This window comes from Trichechus manatus, unplaced genomic scaffold (genome assembly GCF_000243295.1).
Source record: "Trichechus manatus latirostris isolate Lorelei unplaced genomic scaffold, TriManLat1.0 scaffold00001, whole genome shotgun sequence".
Taxonomy (NCBI): Eukaryota; Metazoa; Chordata; class Mammalia; order Sirenia; family Trichechidae; genus Trichechus; species Trichechus manatus.
Window position 1 is genome coordinate 9,374,336 of NW_004443937.1, and position 26,096 is coordinate 9,400,431.

At 37.8% G+C, this 26,096-nt stretch overlaps 1 protein-coding gene across 5 annotated transcripts in view; it reads left to right on the plus strand.

Moving 5' to 3' along the window:
* The window catches only part of SETD5 (SET domain containing 5), an 83,120-nt gene that overhangs the window by 16,191 nt on the left and 40,833 nt on the right, over positions 1-26,096 (plus strand). For 2 of the 5 annotated variants that reach the window (XM_023736899.1, XM_023736924.1), the window contains exons 1-2: positions 18,186-19,240; positions 23,209-23,395. Coding sequence is in view for 2 of the 5 variants with exons in the window: in XM_023736924.1 (XP_023592692.1) it covers positions 23,325-23,395 (71 nt within the window). In the remaining 3 variants the exon portion in view is untranslated. Of the gene's footprint in view, positions 1-18,185; positions 19,241-23,208; positions 24,439-26,096 lie in introns of those variants that run through there. The other 3 variants (XM_012557483.1, XM_004368297.2, XM_023737006.1) reach the window with 3 other exon arrangements.

The following is a 26,096-nucleotide window of genomic DNA, read 5'->3' on the forward strand; positions in this document are numbered from 1 at the left end:
ACAATGCTTACAAGGGAATTTTTTTTTTAATTGTACTTCAGGTGAAGGTTTACAGAACAAATAGTTCCTCATTAAACGGTAGTACAGATATTGTTTCATGACATTGGTTAACAACCCCACGACATGTCAACCCTCTGCCTTTTCAACCTTTTTTTTTTTTTTTTTTTTTGGTGAAAATATACATAGCCAAAGATACACCATTTTAAAAATTTCTACATGCAAAGTTCAGTGACATCGACTGCGCTCTTCCAGTTGTGCTGCTGTTCTCACTTTAGAAGAAGGTTTACAGAACAAAATAGTTTCTCATTAAACAGTTAGTACACATGTTGCCCTGTGACGATGGTTAACAACCCCACTACACGTCAACACTGCCCTTACTCAACCTTGGGTTCCCTATCACCAGCTTTGCTGTCCCCTTCTGCTTTCTAGTCTTTGTCCCTGGACTGCTGTGCCTCATTAGTCCTGTTTTGTTTTATGGGGCTGTCCAATCTCCAGCTGAACGGTGAACCTCGGAAGTGACTTCAGCACTGAGCTAAAAGGGTGTCTGGGGGCCATACTCTCGGGATTTCTCCAATCTCTTTCAGGCCAGTAAATCTGGTCTTTTTTGTGTGTGTTAGAATTTTGTTCTACGTCCTTCTCCAGCTCTGTCCGGAACCCTTTGTTGTGATCCCGGTCAGAGCAGTCGGTGGTAGCCAGGCACCATCTAGCTGTACTGGACTCGGTCTGGTGAAGGCCTTGGTAGCTGTGGTCCATTAGTCTTTTGGACTAATCTTTTGCTTGTATCCTGTTCTCTTCATTCTTCCTTGCTCCCGAAGGGGGAGACCAGTGGAGTATCTTAGATGGCTGTTCACAGGCTTTTAAGACCGCAGACGCTGCTCACCAAGGTAGAATGTAGAACATTGTCTTTAAAACTGTGTTATGCCAATTGAGCTAGATGTTCCCCGAGACGATGGTCCCCACAGCCCTCTGCCCAGCAATTCAGTCCTTACAAGGGAGTTTTTTAAAAGGATGGTATTCATAGCAGATCTAGAAGTGTCAGAAGTCCCTGGGTGTGGTGGAAGTGGTTAAGCGCTCAACTACTAGCCAAAAGTTTGGCAGTTTAAACCCACCCAGAGTTGCCTCGGAAAACAGGCCTGGTGATCTGCTACCAAAAGGTCACATGTAGCAGTTCTACTCTGCACACATGGAATCACCATGAGTCAGAATCGACTCAAGGGCAACTAAAAACAGCAACAGCAGCAGAGGTATCAGGTAAGATTTCCTAAATTAAAAAACAAAAAAAATTACATTTCAGGAGAATAAGAAATGGTGGCAAGTAGCTCCTAAATATTTTTCTTTAGAACTTTTTTATTTGTAAATTAGTGTTTCTTATGGTAACAGGTTGGTAGCCCAATAAATATTTATTCCAGATCCCCTCAAAGAAGAGATTAAGGCAAATATTGCATCCTTTGAGCAGTTCACCAAAGCAAGATTGATAGAAATTCACATGAGTATGTGTACAGAAGTATTGTCAGTCCTCTGTAATTATTATTCTTGGACACTGGTTTCCTGTTGGTGGGCTAGGAGCCCCAGTTGCAAAGGATCTAACGTGTTAACTGAATTCATATGTATTTTTTTACTGTATTATGCTAATCAACAGGTAAACATTTTTTACACTTTTAAAAAACAATTCTTTAACCCCAAAAGATTGGGAACCACTATGTTCAACAGATAACCAAAAGATTGGCAGTTTGAATCCACCAGCCGCTCCTTGGAAACCCTATGGGGCAGTTCTCCTCTGTCCTGTAGGGTTGCTGTGAGTTGGAATCAATTCAGCGGCAACGGGTATAACAGGTATACAAGAGATTTGCTAATTTATTATAATAATTTTTTAAAAAGTACTTTTTTTTTTTATTGATTACCAGATATTGGGAAAGGAAAGCCAGTATTCAAGAAAGTGATGTTCAGCATTTGGAAATATTTAGGTCAAGAAAAAATAAGTTTGTAAATAAAAGATGTTTAACAAACAGTAAAGGAACAGGCAGGTGAAAAGTCCTAAGATATTTTGTGTTTTATTCCACACTATTCATTGTCACAGCCCTGGTGGTGCAGTGGTTAAGACTTTGGCTGCTAACCAGAAGGTTGGCAGTTTGAATCTATCAGCTGCTCCTCAGAAACACTATGGGGCAGTTCTGCTCTGTCCAGTAGGGTCTCTGTGAGTCAGATTCGACTCGATGGCAATGGGTATTCAGTGTTACAATTCTAGGATTTGCTTAGGGTTACACATGTTGAGAGATGTGATAAACTCTAAACAGGAAAGCAACGGAGATGATTAAAGGAGACAGTAAAATAACTGGCAAAATTTAAGTGGTTCCGTGGTAGAATTTTCACCCTGTATATGGAGACCTGAGTTCAGTTGCCAGCCAACACGCCTTACGTGCAGCCACCACTAATCTGCCAGTGAACGCTTGCATGTTGCTATGATGCTAAAGTTTTCAGCGGCACTTCCTAGACTAAGGTGGACTAGGAAGACAGGCCTGGTGATCTACTTCTGAAAATTAGCCAATAAAAACCCTATGGATCACAGCATTCCAGAGGATGGTGCATTTCTTTCTGTGATGTGTAGGTCGCCATGAGTTGGGGGCAACTCAACAACAGCTAACAACAACAACATAGTTTGATTTTATTTACAATATATATATTTTTAAATTTTATTTATTGTTGAGAATATACACAGCAAAACACACACCAGTTCACCAATTCTGCATGTACAGTTAAGTGACACTGATTTCATTCTTCGAGTTGTGCAACCATTTTCACCCCTTTCTCTGAGTTGTCCTTCCCCCATTAACTTACTGCCCCCTAAAGTTCCTATCTGATCTTTCACGTTGCTGTTGTCAATTTGATCCCATATAGATAGTTCTTAAAAGAGTATAATGCTCAAGCAGACATTTTTTTAGTGGTTAAGCTAAACTATTGTTTGGTTTTAAGAAGATTTCAAGGGATATGTTTGGTTTAAAGCGTAAAGCTTCTCTCAGGGCAGTAGTTCTAGGGGTTCATCCAGCCTCCATGGTTCGAGAAAGTCTGGAGTCCATGAGAATCTGAAATTCTGTTCTCCATTTCCCCCTTTTGATCAGGATTCTTCTATACACTCTGATCACAATGTTCAGTAATTTTAGCGAGGCACCATCCAGTTCTTCTGGTCTCATGGCAAAGGAGGCAGTTGTTCATGGAGGCAATTTGCCACACATTCAGTATCCTCCTATTCCTGACTCTCCTTCCTCTGTTGCTGCAGGCAAATAGAGACCAATTGTTGTGCTTTGGATGAATGCTTGCAGGCTTTTAAGACCCCAGGCACTGCGCATTGAACTAGGAAGTAGATCAGAGGCACTAAACAGGTTATTAGGCCAATTAACTGGGCTGTCACATGAAACCATGAGTCTAAACCTCCAAACCAAGGAAACAAATCACATGATGTGTTTGGTTGTACCTTAGCAGCCTCAGCAGCTCCCTTTTTTTTTTTGTTGTTGCTGTTGTTAATATAAGTAGACCCCAAATTACAATGTATTCTAATTATGACAAACCACACTTATGACCTCTGTTTTTTGTTTTTTGGTTTTTTTGTACATCTTACCGTTAGTAATATATACTGCGTACAGTGTTGCAGCATGTAAGTTGTCAGTGTTGTCATTCTCAGATTTCACTCACAGATGTTTATATGTAATGTTTCCAACCCCCAAAGACAAAGCATTTGGAAATATTTTATAAAGGTACTGATAATAAAAGACAATAATAATGAAAACTTAAAAAAAACAATTCAACTTAATGTCAGAACCGACTTACAACGGAATGATCGGAACAGAACCCCATCACAAGTCAGGGACTACTGTATATCTATCAGCACTTAGAATAATCACCTCTGCAACCCTACCCTTAATCAGTAATTTTGCCATCACGGTAAACCAAAACTCAGTATTCCATAAAGCAATACTCCCCTCTTCACCCTTCCTTCCCGCCCCCTGGTAACTGCTAATGAACTTTGGTTTCTATATATTTGTCTTTTTAAAAGTGAGGAGATACAACATTTGTCCTTTTGTGATTAACTTATTTCCCTCAGCATAATGTCTTCAAGTTGTATCCATAGGGTAGCATGTATCAAGACTTCATTTCTCCTGCTGGCTAAGTAGTATTCCGTTGTGTATATGTACCACATTTTGTTTATTCATTCATCTGTTGATGGGCATTTAGATTGTTTCCACCTTTGGGCTATTGTGAATAGTGCTGCAGTGAACATTGGTGTACAAGTCTCTGTTTGAGTCTCTACTTTCAAGTCTTTTGGGTATATACCTAGGAGTGGAATTGCTACGTCGTTTGGTAGCTCTATTTTTAGTTTTTGAGGAACCACCACACTGTTTACCACAACAGCTATACCATTCTGCGTTCCCACTAGCAATGGATAAGGCTTCCAGTTTTCCCACATCCTTGCCAGTATTTGTTATTTTCTGTTTTTTTTTTTAAATCTTAGCCATCCTCATGGGAGTGAAATGGTATCTCACTGTGGTTTTGATTTGCATCTTTTTTATAGTTAATGAAGGAGCCCTGGTGGCGCGGTAGTTAAAAAGCGCTTGGCTGCTAACTGAAAGGTTAGTGGTTCAAACCCATCAGCTGGTCCATGGAAGAACGATATGGCAATCTTTAAAGATCACAGCTTTGGAAACCCTATGGGGCAGTTCTTCTCTGTCCTTTAGGGTCACTGTGAGTCAGAATCAGTGGGTTTGGTTTTTTTTCTTTTAGGGGATGGCTAATGACGCTGAGCATCTTTTCATGTGTTTGGTGGCTTTTGAATGTCCTCTTTGGTGAAATGTCTTTTCCAGTCCTTGGCCCATTTTATGATTAGGTTGTCTTTTTGTTGTTAAGTTGCAGTTATATTTTGCATAAGATTTTGGAGAAGCTTACTAAGCAAATTGTATTCATTAACTAAAAAGCACTATTTTGTCAGAGTCCTGGGGCCAGTTTATTATAAGTATTAATTAATGGCATAAGAATTTGGGTCCAAATACGGAAGAAATGTTTACTGAAACTGGATCAAAGATGAGCATCTGTGTCAAGATTTTAAAATCATTTTTCATATTAAAATCTCCAGAGAAAAGTTTTGCTTTCTCCATAAGTTAAATATTTTTGATACTTTGGATGATACGAACTGTTGAAGTACCTGGATCTCATAACAAGCCACTAGGTGGTCCACAGATGTTGATTCTCATGGGCTTCTACGGAAATAATGCATGCACCATTCCAAAGATTTTCTTTCTCTCAGTGACCTTTTGTATGAGTAAATATAGGTTACTAAGCAAAACTTACCAATGTATATCTGTGTTTCCTTGAGTTGGTCATTTTTTTCCATTACTGTTGTTTAAATTTAGTTTTATTGTTACTGATGTAGCTTATAGTGAGTGAGTGGTTTAATACTAGAATGGGAAGGGGTGTATATTTGTATTGATAATTATTTGAGCCTGTTTTCCAGTAACTGGACTTTAAGATAAGTGTGCATTATGGTTCAACTAGGAATCATCTATACACATCCCAAATGTTTGTGTTCAGTGACGTTCATTGTTTTTACTGAGTCGTTTTTCCACTGGAAAATGGGTTTCAGCGGAGAAAGATTGTAACTAAGACATTCCTCCTAGTACTCTAAGAGATCACTCACTAAAAATAAGGAGAACAGCTGGTCACTAGGCTCAGCTATGAGCCATCACTTGTGTGATGCAATCAGCCCTTGTCTTTAATACACAGGTATATGGAATATCACACCCACTTTACCTGCTTTGGTGTGTTTCTCTCTGTTTTATCTGTTTTTATATATTCACATATAGTATATATAGGAATACTGTGTCTCAGCTGGGGTCATGTGTATATTTGCAGTTACACCCATTGCCAATTCTGACTCATAGCGACCCTGTAGGACAAAGTGGAACTGCCCCATAGGATTTCCAAGGAGCGGCTGCTGAATTCGATCTGCTACCCTTTTGGTTAACAGCCAGTCACTTAACCACTAGACCACCAGGGCTCCATATTTGCAGTTAGCTCTGCTGTAAGAAGAAATCTGCATTCTCAAGAACACAGTAAATTTTATTAGCAAAAAAACTCATGTCATAAAAATAATTTTTTACAATGATTGCTTTTTTTAAGACGTTTAAATGATTATGACATTTTTAATAGCTACAGTATGCAGTTATAAAACCTTTAACATTACTCAGCAGGTCTAGCAATTGATGGATTACATTTAGTGTTTTAGCCATCTTTGTAAAAGAATAATGGCCTCTCCCTATCACCACCACCTATCACTATGATAAGCAAAATCTCTTTTACATATTCATACCACCTGTTATGATAAACAGAGGACAACTCCACTCAGCAGATGAGATATGCACACTAATATTTATGGGGTTTGCTATACAATAATCCTGGAGGAGGGGAAAGATTATAGATAAAAGAAGATTGGCCATGAGTTATTGATTGAGCTAGTAGGGGCCTTGGTTTCCTCTTGTTATGTATTTGATTTCAATTTCTCATAATAAATTTTTTTTTAAGATTTTAAAACAGCACATCAGGCAGAATAAACAGTGTGGACAAAATTTTGAAGGAGAAAACCAAAAAACTTGTTGCCGTCGAGTCAGTTCGAACTCATAGCAGTCCAATAGGACACAGTAGAACTGCCCCCATAGGATTTCCAAAGAGCATCTGGTGGATTCTAACTGCTGACCTTTTGGTTAGCAGCAGTAGCTCTTAACCAGTACGCCACCAGAGGAAACAGGTGAGTAGCTAATTAACAAAAAGGTCTTATTCCACTCAGGCCAAGGAGTTTGTGGTGTCTTTACCTGGTTTTGGTATCAGTATTATGCTGGCTTCATAGACTGAGTTTGGGAGTATTCCATCCTTTTCTATGCTCTGAAATACCTTTAGTAATACTGGTGTTAACTCTTATCTAAAAGTTTGGTAGAATTCTTCAGTGAAGCCATCAGGGCCAGGGCTTTTTGGGTGGGGGGGTAATTACATCTTTAATCTCTTGTTTTGTTATAGGTATAGGTTTATTTAGTTTTTCTACCTTGGTTTGTGTTAGTTTAGGTAGGTAATGTGTTTCTAGAAATATGTCCATTTCCTCTAGGTTTTCAAATTTGTTGGAGTACAGTTTTTCATAATATTCTGTTATGAGTCTTAATTTCAGTTGGGTCTGTTGTGATATCGGCTGTTTCATTTCTTATTCAGGTTATTTGCTTCCTCCTGTTTTTCTTTTGTCAGCTTGGCCAGTGGTTTATCGTTTTTTTTTTTTTTTTTTTTAATTATTATTGTTTACAGATTTTTTTTTTTATTGTGCTTTAAGTGAAAGTTTACAATTCAAGTTAATCTCTCATACAAAAATTTATACACGCATTGTTATGTGACCCTAGTTGCTGTCCCTATCCTCTGACTGCATACTCCTCCTTTCCACTCCAGATTTCCTATGCCCATTCAACCAGTTCCTGACCCTGTCTGCCTTCTCATCTTGCCTCCAGACAGGAGCTGCCCATTTAGTCTCACGTATCTACTTGAGCTAAGAAGCACACTCTTCACAAGTATCATTTTATGTCCCATAGTCCAGTCTAATCTTTGTCTGAAGAGGGTTTATCGATTTTGTAGACCTTTTCAAAGAACCAGCTTTTAGTCTTGACTCTTTCAATTGCTTTTCTGTTCTTTGTTTCATTTATTTCTGCTCTAATTTTTATTATTCCCTTTCTTCTGGTGCCCGAGGGCTTCTTTTGCTGTTCTCTGTTTGAGTTGTAGGGTTAATGTTTTGATTTTGGCCCTTTCTTCTTTTTGGATGTGTGCATTTATTGCTATAAATTGACCTCTGAGCACTGCTTTTGCTGTGTCCCAATGGTTCTGGATTTGTTTTATTCTCATTTGATTCTGTGAATTTCTTTATTCCATCCTTGATTTCTTCTGTAACCCAGTAATTTTTGAGCAAGGTGTTCTTCAGTTTCCATGTATTTGATTTTTTTTTTCGCTTGCTTTTTCTGTCATTGATTTCTACTTTTATGGCTTCATGGTCAGAAAAGATGCTTTGTAATATTTCCCTGTTTTGGATTCTGTTAAGGCTTGCTTTGTGGCCTAGTATGTGGTCTATTCTGGAGAATGTTCTGTGTGCGTTGGAATAGAAAGTATACTTGGCTGCTTTTGGGTGGAGTGTTCTGTATATATCTGTGAGATCTGAGGCTAAGGAGTTAACTCACCTAGCCCAAACTTAGTGAAATAGCAGCTGAGGTATATATGAGTTTTAGAGGGTAAGCCTTCTCATAGCGGCCCTGTAGGACAGGGTAGAACTGCCCCATAGGGTTTCCAAGGCTGTAAATCTTTACAGAAGCAGACTGCCACATCTTTCTCCCAAGGAGTGGCTGGTGGGTTCAAACCACTGACCTTTCAGTTCGCAGCCGAACACTTAGCCACTGCACTACCAGGGCTCCTTCTTAGAGGGTAATAGAGCATCCAATCAGTAGTCTTAAAAGTGTATCACATAATTGTTGCGAATTTGACGTTAACTTGTGTTTCATGGTTTTCTTTAAGATTACTGAGAATCTTCTAAGGAGAGGACTGTATGAGGACAGTTAGAATTGAAATTACTTTAAATTTTACAAGAAAATTTAGCCTTCCCATCATGAACTTGAATGTTTGTAGAAGTGTAAAATGGTTTTAACTTTCTGGAGGGTGGGTTGGCATCCATAATAACTATGCCCATGCCACTCTAGTAGTTCTGCTTCTAGGAATTTATCCTAAGGAAATGTTTGTACACATGTATAAAGAGAGGCATATGTACATGACCATTCAATGTAGTGTTGCTTGTATTATGGAAAATTAGCAATTATCCAAACATCCACCTACAGAGGATTGATTTAAATTATAATAAATTCAGAGGATAGAATACCGTGCCATAATTTAAGAGAAGTAAATTTGTCCGTAATCATATAGAAAGATGTCCAAAACCTATTGCCAAATGAAAAAAGCAGGTTACAGAATAGTAGGGTTATCACTTTTATCTTTGACTTATCTTTGTAGGGGAAGAGGGTGGAGTTGCATGAGAATTCCACTTCTATTTTTTATGCTTTTGTAATGTTTGCATATTTGTACAAGCGTTTATTATTTTTATAATAATAAGTTAAAGATGCAGCCACTGGTGGAGGAAGGGAACCTTATTGCAAATTATTAAGCTTTAAGTTTCTTCACTACTTAGCCACCTGGTCTGCCAGGTGATCACGGAACATGTATGTATGGTCAGGTTCTTCTGTATTCTGAGGGTTCCTGCTATCTGTTGGCCTTCAATAGGATTTTCCATGAGACTGATGGTGAACTTTGTCTAAACAGTTCAAGGGGTTTATAAAAGAACATATTTATATAAGAAACTCTTCTGTGTCATTGGTAAAATATAGAGTAGTTTGGGTGGTGGTCCTCTCCCTCCCGTTTTTGAGGAGGGAATGTTGTTTTCAGAATTTGACACATTAATTGTAAAGACACTCTTTAGGATTTTCTTTTTTTTTTTGCCTTCATGGTTGTGAAAGTGCAGCACTTAGAACACAGGTGTCTTAGTTATCTAGTACTGCTATAACAGAAATACCTCAAGTGGATGGCTTTAACAAACACAAGTTTATTCTCTCTCTGTCTAGGAGGCTAGAAGTCCAAATTCCAGGTGCCGACTCTAGGGGAAGGCTTTCTCTTTCAGTTCGGGGGGAAGGTCCTTGTCATCAGTCTTCCCTTGGTCTAGGAATTTCTCAGTGCAGGCACCCAAGGTCCAAATGACAAATTGTGCTCCTGGCACTGCTTTCTTGATGGTGTGAGCTCCCCTTGGCTCTCTGCTCCCTTCTCTCTTTTCTGTCTCCGAAGAGATTCACTGAAGATACAGTCTAATCTTGTAGATTGAGTCTTGCCTCATTAACATAATTGCCTCTAATCCTACCTCATTAACATCATAGAGGTAGGATTTACAACGCAGAGGAAAATCACATCCGATGACAAAATGGTAGACAATCACATGGCCTAGCCAAGTTGATACACATTTTTTTTCTTTTATTGTGCTTTAAGTGAAAGTTTACGATTCAAGTTAGTTTCTCATACAAAAATTTATACACACATTCTTATGTGACCCTAGTTGCTCTCCCTGTACTGTGACAGCACACTCTTCCACCCTGGATTTCCCGTGTCCATTCAGCCAGCTCCTGTCCCTTTCTGCCTTCTTATCTCACCTCTGGACAGGTGCTGCCCATTTAGTCTCGTGTATCTACTTGAGCTAAGAAGCACACTCTTCCTATTATTTTCTGTCCCATAGTCCAGTCTAATCTTTGTCTGAAGAGTTGGCCTTGGGAATGGTTTTAATTTTGGGCTAACAGAGTCCGGGGGCCATGTCTTCCAGGGTCCCTCCAGTCTCATTTAAACTATTAAGTCTGGTCTTTTTACTAGAATTTGAGTTCTGCACCCCACTTTTCTCCTGCTCTGTCAGGGACTCTTGTTGTGTTCCCTGTCAGGGTGGTCATTGGTGGTAGCTGGGTACTATCTAGTACTTCGGTCACAGGCTGATGGAGTCTCTGGTTTATGTGGCCCTTTCTGTCTCTTGGGCTAATACTTTCCTTGTGTCTTTGATGTTTTTCATTCTCCTTTGCTCCAGATAGGTCAGGACCAATTGATGCATCTTAGATGGCTGCTCGCTAGCTTTTAAGACCCCAGACACCACTCACCAAAGTAGGATGCAGAACATTTTCTTAATAAACTTGTGATGCCAGTTGACCTAGATATCCTCTGAAACCATGGTCCCTGGACCCCTACCCCTGCTACTCTGTCACTCGAAATGTTTGGTTGTATTCAGGAAACTTCTTAGCTTTTGGTTTAGTCCAGTTGTGCTGACTTCCCCTGTATTGTGTGTTGTCCTTCCCTTCACCTAAGATAATTTTTGTCTGCTGTTTAGTTAGCGAATACTCCTCTCCCTCCCTCCCCACCCTCGTAACAATCAAAGAATGTTTTCTTCTGTGTTTAAGCCTTTTCTTGAATTTTTATAATAGCGGTTTCATACAACATTTGTCCTTTCATGACTGACTAAATTCACTCAGCGTAATGCCTTCCAGATTCATCCATGTTACGAGATATTTCACGGATTCATCGTTGTTCTTTATTGTTGCGTAGTATTCCATTGTGTGAATATACCATAATTTGTTTATCCATTCATCTGCTGATAGGCACCTAGGTTGTTCACTGTTGTGAACAATGCTGCAGTGGACATGGGTGTGCATGTATCTATTCATATGATGGCTATTAAATTTCTCTAGGCTATAGTCCAAGGAGTGGGATTCCTGGATTGTATGGTACTTCTATTTCTAGCTTTTTAAGGAAGCACCAAATCAATTTCCAAAGTGGTTGTACCATTTTACATACCCACCAGCCGTGTATACGGGTTCCAGTCTCTCCACAGCCTCTCCAACATTTATTATTTTGTGTTTTTTGGATTAATGCTCACCTTGTTGGGGTGAGATGGTATCTCATTGTAGTTTTGATTTGCATTTCTCTGATGGTTAATGATCATGAGCATCTCCTCGTGTCTGTTAGCAGCCTGAATGTGTTCTTTGGTGAAGTGCCTGTTCATTTCCTTTGCCCATTTTTTAATTGGGTTGTTTGTCCTTTTGCTGTTGAGGTTTTTGCAGTATCTTGTAGATTTTAGAGATTGGACCCTGATCGAATTTGTCGTAGCCAAAAAATTTTTCCCAGTCTGTAGGTTGTCTTTTTATTCTTTGGGTGAAGTCTTTTGATGAGCATAAGTGTTTAATTTTTTAGGAGCTCTCAGTTATCTAGTTTCTCTTCTGGTGTTCATGCGTTGTTACTTACGGTTTGTATTCTGTTTATGCCATGTATTAGGGCTCCTAGCATTGTCCCTATTTTTTCTTCCTTGATCTTTGTTGTTTTACATTTTATATTTAGGTATTTGATCCATTTTGAGTTAGTTTTTGTGCATGGTGTGAGGTATGGGTCTTGCTTCATCTTTTTGCAGATGGATATCCAGTTATGCCAGCACCATTTGTTAAAGAGATTGTCTTTTACCCCATTTAATGAACTTTGAGCCTTTGTCAGATATCAGCTGCTTGTAAAGAAAAAAACAAACCTGTTGCTGTCGCAGCAATTCCAACTCATAGCGACCCTATAGGACAGAGTCGAACTGCCCCATAGAGTTTCCAAGGAGCACGTGGTAGATATCAAACTGCAGATCTTTTGGTTAGCAGCCGTAGCTCTTAACCCACTGCACCAGCAGGGTTTCCTCAGGTGCTCATAGGTGGATGAATTTTCATCTGGATTCTCAATTCTGTTCCATTGGTCTGTGTTTCTTTTGTTGTACCAGTATCAGGCTGTTTTTACTACCGTGGCAGTATAATAGGTTCTAAAATCGGGTAGTGTGAGGCCTCCCACTTTGTTCTTCTTCTTCGGTAATGCTTTACTAATCCTGGGCCTCTTCCCTTTACATATGAAGTTGGTGATTTGTTTCTCCATCTCATTAAAAAATGCCGTTGGAATTTGGATCAGGATTGTATTTGTAGATCGCTTTGGGTAGAATTGACATTTTCACAATGTTGAGTCTTCCTATCCATGAGCAAGGTATGTTTTTCCATTTATGTATGTCTCTTTCGGTTTCTTGCAGTAGTGTCTTGTAGTTTTCTTTGTATAGGTCTTTTACATCTCTGGTTAGATTTACTCCGAAGTGTTTTATCTTCTTGGGGGCTATTGTAAATGGTGTTGATTTGGTGATTTCCTCTTTGAAGTTCTCGTTGTTGGTGTAGAGGAATCCTACTGATTTTTATATGTTTATCTTGTTCCTGATACTTAGCTGAAATCTTCTATTAGTTCCAGTAGTTTTCTTGTGGATTCTTCGGGGTTTTCTGTGTATAAGATCATATAATCTGCATTGATACACATTTTTGGGGGACACAATTCAGTCCGTAACAATAGGCATACCTATAAAAAACAAACCCATTGCCATTGAGTTGATTCCAACTCATAGCAACCCTATAGATATACCTAAAGAGTTTGCAAATTACCTGCCTTCTCCTACGTTAAGAGAATCGTCTTAAAATAGCACTTAACATAGTGTTTGTAATAGTAGGTAGTCGCTTCATATTTGTTGGAATAAATGAAGGAAGGAAGGGGGAAAGTGGCAAATCTAGATATTATAAATCCTGAGAGAGCTAGGAATTTTAATTTGTGCTTGTTTGTTTAATATGGCGCAGATATTTAGTGCTTAATTTAAAAAAGTGTATAATTTTAATTTAGATGTTGCTATCTAAAGTGGTAATTGCTTTAATAAATAGGTATACATTAAAATCTTAAATTTTCTGTGTTCTGAACTCCACTACTAAGTGTGCGACTTCTTACAGGTTACTTAATCTTTTTGTAGCTCTGTTTCTTCATCTGTAAAATAATGAGTTAAACTCTAAACCCTAAAACTAGATTTCTTACCAAATGGAGAAATTTTGCCTCAACTATTGAAAGTGTACAGGTATTAATGCCTCATAAATGTGCATAACGCTTTGTCTGGAATAAGTCAAGGTAGTTCCTGTTTTAGGATTTGAAAATAAAAAAGGTCCAAACAGGTAGAGTCAGGTGTATGAGAGATTCTCTTCGTGTGTAGTATGGTAGATCTACATGATTGGAAGAGGTCTCTAAAGCATGCTTTGAGCCCGAAAACAGTAGGTCAGAACCTTTCCAAAGTCTTGAGAAAATAACTTCTCCAGACATGATGTCCTCTTCCAGCAATTGATCCCTCTTGATGGCGTGTCCAAGGCAAGCGAGTCAGACAATATTCTGTTGTAATCCATAAATTTCCACTGGCTAATTTTTGGGAGTGGATAACCAGGCCTTTCTTCCTAGTCTGTCTTAGTCTGGAAGCTCTGCTGAAACCAGTCCACCATGGCTGACCTTGCTGGTATTTGAAATGCCAGTGGCATAGCATCCAGTATCACAGCAACATGCAAACCACCACAGTAGGACAAACTGACAGACAGGAAGTGGTAAAATAACTTAGGATCATAGTATTTAATTTCAGTGTTTATGGCATGTACTCTTATCCTGCCCTGTCCTCCCCCCCACTACTTTTAAGTAGTCTTAGCTTCTGTCACATTCACTATTTTGAATATTTGAATATCCCAGAAGTAAAACTACAGAATGCCATGAGCATATTTGTTACTGATGCCAAACCACCCTCCAGTTAAGACCATATTACACTGCTACAAACTTTCAAGTTTATGATGAGAAGGTTGAATTTTCTTACGAAGTTTTAAATAGTTTCAATTCTAACTTTGTTCATAGAGTCTTTTCCTTAGAAGAATCTCTGTATATTCTTAAAGAAAACCCTAAAACAAAAGTTAACTTCAAATATCCAATGAAAATTTTCATCAGGAAAGAAATTCTTACTCCAGACTAAAATAGATTTTTTTTAAATTGGATTTTAATTACTTCCTATTCCTAGTCAACTCATATTTTATATACATCAGTTTATTGTGCCAGTGGTAGAATTCTTGCCTTCCATGTGGGACACCTGCATTCAAGTCCCAGCCAGTGTACCTCATGCACAGCCACCACCCATCTGTCAGTGGAGCCTTGCGTGTTGCTCTGATGCTGAACTGATTTCAGTGGAGTTTCCAGACTGAGATAAACTAGGAAGAAAGGTCTGGTGATCTACTTCTAAAAGTCAGCCAGTGAAAGTCCTGTTGATTACAAAGGTCCAGTCCACAGCTGATCATGAGGATGGCACAGGACCCAGCAGTGTTTAGTTTTGTTGTGGACGGGCTTACCATGAGTTGGGGACCTACCCAACAAGCTGTAAAGAAAGTATAAATTACAGGAGCCAAGGAATAAATTAGTGCTGTAGGAGATGAGGGTGGGAGAAAAGGAAAACTTTATTTTGGCTCTGAGTTACTAAATCGTGATGTTTGTTTAATCTCTTTTAATGTTTACTCCAGTCAGTGTTTTTCTCTTTTCCTCTTCCTCTTCAGCCATCAGTGCCACCTAAGTTCTTTGTCTAGGTTAACTTGCATCAGTTTGTAAGCCTAACTTATCCTATCTCAGTAACATGAACTTTTCACAGGACTTCTGAGCAATTTCTCTTTTTCTAGAGTTCATCTTTTTATTTTCCAGTATTCGTGTGTGTTTCTTCCAGTGCTTATCACTTTTCTATCCTGTATTCTCTCATGTTTCCCACATTATCTGTTGTAGCAAATTTAAACGACACACTTTTAAGAGAAGAGTGAAAATAATTTTTTAGCTATATGCAAGTTATTAGCAACAGCTTCTCTTTCTCCACATATACTTAAGGGGGTCAAGGAGTCATTTAAACTCTTAATTTGCTACAAAAGCTAGTCCAGGTACACCTGTGAGTCAGCAGGGCAGATATTATTCTTTCTGTTATACAGATACGAAAACTGAGACTTTGAGACTGTAAATGAATTGCCTAAACCGATTGGTGGCAGTGCCAGGATTCATAGAAATTTGGAGCAGGAAGAAACCCAGTGAACGTTTTACTTTGAGGAATTTAAGATTCATATATGTAATTTTCCTGAAGTCACCAAACTAAGTGATAGAATAGAATTCAAGTTTCTTAACTCGTAATATAGTACTTTTTCTTAACATACTTTCTCTTCTCCCAAGGTGAAAAGCAGTGTACAACTGCAGTATTTTTAATTCATATATTTCAGTTTGGGTTGGAGATGGAATGCAGCTGCCATATTAGTTCTCGAACAAGTTTGGTCATGTTAGTAAAATACATTCATAATATTTATTGCATTTTGAACTGTTCTGAGACTTAAAACTTAAGTTGAGGGTAGTAATCATCATGCAAAAAAATTTTCTAGTACTCTTCCCATCCCCTCATTTTACTGTTTTATGAAGTCATTCAAAAGAAATTAAAGAAGTATAGACGTATTTAAGAATAAATTCAACTTTACATGTGTAACAGATTTTGGGATAATCAGGTTTAGAAATTGAGTCTTAAAAATGGCTATTGTTTTAATCCTTGTTGAAAATTTTTCTGAAATGTTTTTTCTCTGTTCTTAACTGAGTTAAATTTATTCATTTATTGACCTGTTAAAGATCTTGTAAATGCTGCAGAATTATTCTATATGTCTGTTGTTTTTCATTGTTTAGTAGTATAAATATAGAAGGGGTAGTCTATTAGTCTGAATATACAGATTTCAGATATGTCTTAGATACTCGTGGTTTTTTGTTTTTTTTTTTTAAGTAAATCCCAGTTTATGGTTATTTCTTTCAAAAGGAAGAAATCTGTGTGAACAACCTGATACTCAGTCACTAGGGTAAAGGGAGAGAGTAAGAAAGAAATGAGGCCTAGGAAATGAGGATTCTAGAAATGATGTTTAAATCAAGGATATTTTTAAGTTGGATTCTAAAATGGTAAGTTGCAGCTAATATGATGAAAATAATCATTGGTTCTGTTGTAAGATCTGAAGTAATATTATTGCCCTTGAGAAAAGTCGACATTGTAAGTAACATATTTGATGATATTGTTCAACCTACCTTTTATGTCTCCTGAGCAATAATAGATATTCTCTTTTTCTTTAATGTCAGTATTTAATATATTGAAAATAAGTGTGAAACTTCAGTGTAAATAGCTTGCTGTAGTATACACGAAGAATTATATTCTTCGTGAAAGCAAACATGCTTTCAGCATCTTACATATTATTTAATAGTGATGGATGGTAGGTGCTTTAAAGACAAAGGAAGAAAGAGAGCATTTTGGAAAAATGGTTTGTTCGTATACATCTAAATATTAATGTGTTTTCTCAGAGACTGAAATTGAGTAAGAGAGAATTTTGAAGTTCTGGTGGTTTATGGAAAGAGCCCTGGTGATGCAGTGGTTAAAAGCGCTGGGCTGCTAACTGAAAGGTTGGTGGTTCGAACCCACCAGCCACTCCGTGGGAGAAGCATGTGGCAGTCTGCTTTTGTGAAGATTTATAGCTTTGGAAACCCTCTGGGGCAGTTCTACTCTATCCTGCAGGGTCACTATGAGTCAGAATTGACTCGATGGCAGTGGGTTTGGTTTTGGGTTTTTGGTGGTTTATGGAGAGAGTTGATCAGAGATTGCACCTTGGCTGAGTTGCTGTCTGCATAGGCTGTTAACAATTGTTTCTCTGGCAGCAGATCTTGTTCATCAGGATTGCATCATTTCTGGGAGAATGGCCAAGGTCCACAGCCTCAGTACAAAGACTGTCTGAAGCATATGAGGCCTGTTCTCTTTCTGAAGCGGCACTCCTCTTCCTGCCAGTCCTCTTCACAGGATTACTGAAGCAGACTTGTTCTGAATTTCTTTCATTGGATTGGCTGTTTATTAGACTCTTGTCTTCCAGCTGCTTCCGGCTCACCTGGCTGATGCAATTTCTTTCCCTGAAATCTCTGTTGGAATTGTTCTTAAAACAGTTTTTGTTTGTCTTCTCAGAGAGTGACCAGACAGATCACACAGGTCTTGTGCTTTCAGCAAGTCATAGAGAAGGATCGTCAGAATTACAAATACAGAGACTATTAGCCTTTTCTGAGCCCAGTTAAAAAGACAGGGATAATTATAAACCATTTCTGTCATGTTCTCTTTATAGCCTTTTCTCTAGAAACTGTATATGAATGGTGACGCCTCTAAAGAGTACTCAGTAACTGGGAGATTGGCTGGTTCTGCTTCTGAGTCCCAGAATTTCCTAATGTTCCTATGGATTCTGATGGGATTAGTCTGGAAATAAATATAAAATTGAAATTCTGATGTATTCATTTTCCCCCTGCTATACACCCACATACTTTTTCGTCCTGTTCTTTTTTAACATTTTTTCTTATTTGCTGTTGCTGAAGGATGAGTCTGCTTCTTCCTTTGGTTTCTTTTTTCTTTTTTGTTTTATTACCTTCATAACTTTTATTTTTATACTAATTCTGAGTATTCTCTTTTAAAATTGCTTCTAAAGAATAGCTCATTTTTTCAATTTTTAAAAAACTGGTGATCCATAAAATAGATCAACATAATAACTCCCTAATGCTTGGTAGGTGCCCTGGTGGCGCAGTTGTTAAGAGCTCGGCTCCTAACCAAAAGGTCAGCAGTTGGAATCCACCAGCTGCTCCTTTCAAACCCTATGGGGCAGTTTTACTCTGTCCTATAAGGTCGCTGAGTCGCAGTCAACTCGACGGCAATGGGTTTGGTTTGTGTGTGTGTGTTTTGTTTTTTTATGGTTTGTAACTAGATTCCCACTAACAGCTCTTTTCATGTATGTGATATACCAATATTTCAAGTGTTAATAACTAATGTTAAATTTGATGTTTTGAAGAAAATACTGAAAACTTAAGAGGAATTGACCGTTTTTCCTTTAAAGTCCTGTCACCTATTATCCTTTCCTTTTTGGATGGTAGAAGGTGAATTGAGGCTCCATTTTCAGCATGTTTTCATTATGCAGTTGACCACAAATAGAACTGACTTCTTGTCAGTCTGTTTCTATAGTAGGACAAGAGGATGGGTAGTATGGAGTAAGGGGAAAGAAAGGAATAATATGGATTTGTACTTTAATAGATGATGGATGATGGTAGGCCCTCTTCAAGCAGAGAGTACATTTGATGTTCAATTAAAGAAAAGCCTCTGAATTTGGGAAGCTGTCCCTGGAGAGATTAAAAGAAGGGATCCTTTGGGAAGTGGGAGAGCATTGCAACTTGAAGTGGAAAGAAAGGATTAGCCAGTAACATATTGTTAGTTGCAGTCGAGCCGATTCCAGCTTGGGGTGACCCCGTGTGTTATAGAGTAGAACTGCTACATAGGATTTTGTTTGTTTTTGTTGTAATCTTAAAGGAAGCAGATCGCCAGGCCTGGGTTTGTTCAAACCGCCAACCTTTAGGTTTGCACCACCTAGGGACCTAGCCAGTTGACATAAGGTATTTACTATTTCTTAAGTCAAAAGATAATTTCCTTCCCCACCCTTTAATTAGCCTTTTCGGGAAAATAGGATATAAAGGTTAAGCATAAAGATACAGAACTGGATGGAACATAGGATGGTGAATAAGGCAGTGTAAAGAGAAATTATAGTTAAATACGTAGTGTTTCTATGTAATTCCATTCTGTGTGTATCAGTGTTCTTTCTTTCTATACTAATTTCTGTCTCAACTTTTTCTAGGTCTTCAGAGCTACTGGCAGATAATTGTTGGGACTTCATATTCAAAGGTCTATAAAAAGGTGACTGAGCCAAACAATTCTTTTAATTTCTGTTTTATTTTTTGCATTTTAATGAATACTAAAATCATATGTTGAGATAATGATGATCATACATTCATACAGCAAATATATCAGCCACTGTTCTGGGTATTGGAACTACAGCAGTAGACAAAACAGTATAACTAGTAAACTTGATAACTTACACTAGGAGTTTGTTGTCTTGGTTTATAAAGCTAGAGTAATTACAATAAGATTGTATTATAGTTGATTTGTTGAAAGTTCTTAAGTTAACATTTTAATAGCTACATTTTTCACGGGGAGTTATTTAGGGAAGAAACTATTCTCAGAGTTATCTGAAAAATTTGGATTTGCTGTTAGAATTTGAATTAAGGAGCTGCATTATTATGAAAGCATTGTTTAGAATGAGATGGCCAAGCCAACATATTATAATTGCCTTCATTAGAAGAGTGGAAGAGTCTTGTAAAACTAGACAAAAGGAAAGTGGAGGAGTTAGTGAAAGAGAAATTTATAGTTAACTATTTAATGTTTCTTCAGGTTGTTTATCAGCTATCCAGAATGGCTGAGTTGAGTTTCCACTGGGGAATATAGAAATCATTATTTATTAAGGAGATACTACCTTTTCCTTTTAGCATAGCTTTTAAAAATTATTCTCAAAGAAAAAATATCAACGAAGGTTTATAAGTTGTGTTTTATCTAGATGCCTACTTTTTTTTGTATTTTTTGTGAATGTTTACACAGCAAATTAGGTTCTCATTTAAAAATTTCTGTACATTGTTCAGTCACATTGGTTATATTTTTCACAGTGTGTCAGCATTCTCATTATTTCCAGTTTCATTGTTCTGTTTCCATTAATCTGGCTTCCCTGCCCTCTCCTCTTACCTTCTTATCTTTGCTTTACAGTAAATATTGACCATTTGGTCTCATATAAATAATTATTTAACGGAGCACACTACTCACAGATGATATTGTTTGTTTTATGAGACAATCTATTATGTGGCTGAAAGGTGACCTCCAGGAGTGGATTCAGTTCCAAGTTTAAAGGGTGTCTCAGGGCGATATTCTCAGGTGATCCTCTAGTCTCTGCCGATCCAATAAGTCTGGCCTTTTTTAGGAATTTGAGGTTTGATCTACATTTTTCTCCCATTCTATCTGGGAACATCTATTGTGTCCTTGGTCAGAACGACTGTTAGTAGTAGCCAGGCACCATCTAGTTCTTCTGGTCTCAAGGTAGATGAGGCTGTGATTTGTGTGAGCTATTAGTCCTGTAGGCTAGCTTCTTCTTTGAGTCTTTGGTGTCCTTCTTTCTCTTTTGTTCCAGAATCCAAGAGTTGTATCTTACATGGCTGCTTGCAATCTTTTAAGACCCCAGACACTGCTCACCAAACTAGGTTGTAGAACAATATCTTTACAACTATGTTACGCCTGTTGACCAAGTTGTCCTCCAAGACTGTGGTCCTAAGCTAGAAGCCCACATTTTTTTATGGGCATATAATAGTGATAGGTTTTTAATGTCATTTGGTGACTTTGTTTACTGAAATTATAACACATGACTGAGATTGCCTGTACTGGTCGGGGGAGAAATGATAATTATCAGATTATCTGGTCAGACAGCCTCTGGGCTTTTTTTTTTTTTTTTTTTAATTTGAATTACACAGTGATATCTAAAATTAGAGTTATAACCAGCAGTCCACAAGATTTAACTATGCCCTTTGGGGCTTATTTGATAAGTACTTTCTATCAGATCTTATTTCAGTTTCCCATAGGCTTGGACGATTAACTGCCTAAGTCTCCCTTTGAATATATTGTTAGGGAAAGGAAACATTTATGTGTATATAGGCCCAGAGGCAGAAGATTACATCAGTCAACTTCTCTTCTATGAGCTATGAGGAAGTAATAGATAAGATTTGAACTCCTTTGCACTTCAGTCCCCCCAAGTCTAGCAATATGTCACCTCTAGTTGGGTAGAAACAGGTGCATTGCCACACTCAGGTTTGATTGTGAGGATGACGCAGGACTGGGCAGTGTTTCGTTCTGTTGTACATAATGTTGCTATGAGTCAAAACAGACTCAAGGGCACCTAACAGCAAGATTTATTTGGTGAGATCCAACTCCTTCAGAGTCTTAAAGTGCCAGAGATAACTGCTTGGTTTATAGCTGTTCTAGCGTTCTAAGGTAATGACACAAAAAGTGGTAATGTTATCTTTCTGCATTTTTTTAAAAAAGCTTTGCTTGACTCACCATTCATTAAGTAGTTTTCTTATCCACATTAATTTGTCTCATGTATCACAATAAGATTCAAGCTTCTCAAATTGTCTACCATTTAAAGTTTGCATTAATCCCATGGATTGATTAAATCGATGTATACTTTTTATTCAGTTTAGGTTTTTTAGTATAAATGATTGTTTGATTTTCCCACTGTCTTATTTGCCTTCCATGAAGCAATATATCAGTCATGCTTTTTTTTTTTAATCTTTTGGCAAAAATCTTTATTAACCTGGGTCTTTAACACTCACATTGACTTTCCTCCCACAGAAGATACTTCTTATTTTAATTTTTAATGGTTTTAATAGTTTTAAAATCATACAAAGTACACTTGTTTCTCTTCGCAGCATACCCCCAAATCTCTTAATCTGCCTTTGCTTTTTTACACTTCAGTAGTTTGTCTTTCTGTTCCCATATTCCACTGGTTTGTGATCATCAAGTCAGGGTATCTCACTGCCTTCCCATACAAATGCTCTAATCTTTATCATGAAACTGTACTCTTTGTGCTTTATGTTTTTTATCGTATCTGGCAGGATATATTACCTAGCAAATATAGTTGTTAAAGTAGTTTAATTGTATCTTGCCCTAAAATTATAGTCTAAGAGTATGCTGTGACAAATGAAGACAGTAAGAAACAGCTGTATCCTAGCAGTCCAGGGACAAGGACTAGAAGGCAGAAGGGGACAGGATAGCTGGTGATAGGGAGCCCAAGGTTGAGTAAGGACAGTGATGTCTAGTTGGGTTGTTAACCATTGTCATAGGGCAACATACATATAACTGTTTAATGAGACTGTTTTGTTCTGTAAACCTTCATCTAAAGAAAGAATACCAGCACAACTGGAAGAGCGTAGTCGATGTCACTTAACTGTGCATGTAGAAATTTTTGAAATGGTGTCTCTTTGGCTATGTATATTTTCACCAAAAAAAAAAAAAAAAGGTCGAGAAGGGAGAGGGTTGACATGTCATGAGGTTTATAACCAATGTCATAAAAAAGGTTGAGAAGAGAGAGGGTTGACATGTCATGAGGTTTATAACCAATGTCATAAAACAATATGTGTACTACTGTTTAATGTGAAACTATTTGTTCTGTAAACCTTCACCTGAAAAACAAATAAATAAAAAGAAAGAAAGAAATACAACATTTTAAACACACAAAAAAAGAAACAGCTGTATCCAATCAAATGTAAATAACAAATTGATGTCTTATCATATTTAATTTAGAAGAATTAACATTATTGGCTACTCATAAAACTGCATTTATTTGTGGCCCAGTTAAAAAGTTTGAATACCTTGAATTGTTAAGGAGTTTAGGTAAACTAGGATATTTCTAGTAACCGTTCTGTATCTCAGTGCTTGTTAGTTATATCCTAGGATGCCAGAATATTTTGTTCGATGGACAGTGTTAGAATGGGTAAGATATACTTATTAGTAAGCTAGGCAAACTGTTACTTTCCCTTTGGCTGAAAAGATTTAAAAAACTAAAATAGAAATGAAAAAGCATAACTTCTTCGCTTCACTTCGTTGAACATTAATTAAGTACCTAGTAAACATAGGACAGCGTGTACATCTTGTACTTACTTGGTTTACAATTATCCCTTAAATGCTTTCCTTTCCCCAAAATGGAAAAAAATGGAAGGATTCGGTAACATTTAGGATAAATTTAAAGAGCCATCTGGTTACTGGATATTTTTCATTTTCTGTGGCAGGATTCCTCATGTCCATAACATGTTGGTTGAGGCTCTGCAGCTCACCCCCACTCTCAGAGTGGTCCGTCTCCATTAATTGGACCCCGTGATTTTCACTATCTGCTGTGTTGGACGTCATGAGCATTGCAGTCCCTCTGGGAGTCACCACACCAGATACATCCTACTCAGATATGGCTGCTGGATCAGAGTAAGTGCTACTTCCTAGATAGTAGGTACTATGTCAGTTTGTTTGGAGGCAGCTTTCTTATGGATATCTAATAATAAATATCTAGTAACCAAAGCCCGTCCCACTGGAAATTGTAAATGGCATTAGGCCTTTCCCTTTTCTCTCATAGAAACTGGAGGAAAAAAGGAATTAGAAGGGAGAGGAAAAGTGATTTGGGGGAGGGTTTTCTGAGTAAATGATTAATAAGATTAAATTTGCAAAGTAATGATTACGTTTTTATTTGTTTTTGAAGGGTGGGGAACGCTGAAATAAAGTGGGTGTCACTACCTGCTTCTGTAGAGTTAATGATTATCCTGATGGGGGGAGATAAGGAGGTGTATTCCTTCCAACTGATTTTCCTTGAAGGCCTCTTCCTATGTACTTCCCTTTGTTGTAGAGTAAGGGGGCTGAAACTTGATGTGGGCAGGTTACTTAGACTATCTAACATTTGGGGTAGAAAACATGGAGAGCAATGTCATATGTTCTTTTATAATATTCCTTGCCTAGAAAGAGGACCTTCAAAATCAGTGGTACCAAACTTTTTTTTCAGCTAAGAGCAGCTTTAGGAATTCAGAGTTTGTCGAAAAGCCCAACCCCTAAAATAGACTCAGTTCTTGAAGAATTTAAATGCCAAATGACAATGAAGGTAGGCCTTCATTATACGACTTTATATATTATTCAGTTTTTAAATTTTTAGCCTTTTGTATCCCTTCTCTTTTAAGTTGTCCAAGATTGCCCCTGCTCACAGATTCCCCTCTTGTCCTTTTACCTCCCTTGTACCCGATCTTCCTTGCTTACAGAAAGGAAGTGGAAGCCCCCTACCTTTCAAGACGAAGTGACACTACACCAGGATGTGAAAGTCCAGCGAAAGAGACCCAAGGGGCCTAGGGGGCAGCACACCCCCAGAAGCCAAGTCTATTCCAGGCAGTACCAGGGATTAGGGTCTGGGCTGGAAAAATCCTGGTGTTTTGAATATGTTCAGGTCCAGTTCAGACTCTTGATCCCACAGCCACTTCTTGAGTGAGGTGGGTGTTGCTCTAATTCCCCTGTTTCTCTTGCCAATTTCACAGCCCCTGGGGATTCTTTCCCCTTTCAGCAAAGCAACTGTACCAGAACTCTGGGTTCAACTGCATCCCTGATTAGTAGTGGTTTTCTTCCTTAAAACTGAGAATATTATTAAAGAGCATGTGTATTTCTTCACAAAGCCACCTAAGATAAGTTGTCTATTTACTGAGTGGTCTTAAAAAGGAAAATTTAAAATAAAGCTACCCGAGGAAGTAGTATGTTCTAGGGTAGTCTAGAAAGCAGTTTTTGGGCATATTCACATATAAAAAGGAGGAAGGGGAGTGGGGAATGGGGGGTTGTATTCTTTCCAGGGCTTTTTTCTTGTTTCGTTATTTTTTTTTTCTGCACGCCAAAGAGATTTAGTTAAGCCACAAGATTTGATAGTTCAAATTTTAGAACCATTTCCCAAGTAAAGTACTTAAAAATCTTCCTGCATTATTAAGTAGGCCAGTTATATAGTATTGTTTATAGATTTTTATAGTCAGCTACTAACCTCCTGCTATATGGATTGATTAACAAACTATGTAGGCAGACAACATTAATACTTATGAGAAATTTTAACAGTGACATTAAACCAATGCATTTTTGATTAGTTGATAAGAAAAAGACTTGAAGCAGTTATTCTTCTTAAAACCGATATTTTCCCCAGGTTATAGAGATAACTGCCCATAAATTTTGCTAAGGAGACCAGAAATAACTTCTTGTCTAAAAATTTGGCTATAATACTTCTGTTAACTCCAGCATATCCTAGGATGTCCTGAAATGCTTTCATCCGTAATCTCCAGACAAGTTCCTGATACTGATTCGTTTAGTCTTTCTACAAAGCAATAAAATATCAGCAGTTAGCCTGTGTACCATTCTGTTTTTACTGAGATTTAATGCTTCATCATGCAATATGCCACTTTTCTGGGCACTCTGAAACTAAACCTGGTATTTAGGACAGCCTACTCAACCAAGAAAAAGACCTAGACCTTACCTCATGGGATTTTAAATCTGATGGCAACATTGTGCAATGTGCATTTTTTGTATGTTTGTAGGAAAACCTGTAAATGTTAACAGTAGAAGCAAAGATTTTTCTGAATTCGCTACTCTGGCATAATAGAATATCAGACATTTTCCAAGATGCGGCATTATAGCAGCAGGCTGCATGTTGTACTTCAAACACAGTTGGTGGAGTGTATCTGTCGTGTGTATTTATCCAGCTATCATAGTAATTCAGACATAGGAGAAGAAAGGCTGCAATTACATTTGCATAAAATGGTTGGCTAACAAAAAGATGCAGTCCTAACACTCCAGATTTTTAATTCATATTTTAAAATATAGATAAGAGCTGATCTATATGTTAAGGAATATCTAGAAAATCCTCTAGTTACCTGTCAATGTCTGTCTGTTGTAGTTGATCTATGACCAGTATGGAAATTTCAGAGTTTCTTCATCAAAAGATAACGAGCTGAAATTTTAACATGTGACATGCATGGCAAGATGTTAAATGCTGTGCTTGACTAGAAAGTATTATGCAATGGGATGGCCTGTTAACCTCCACAATATACATTTTATTTTTATTCCCTAGACTTGCACATGAAGTGCATGTGTTCATATTAACCCAGTTTTGGAGATG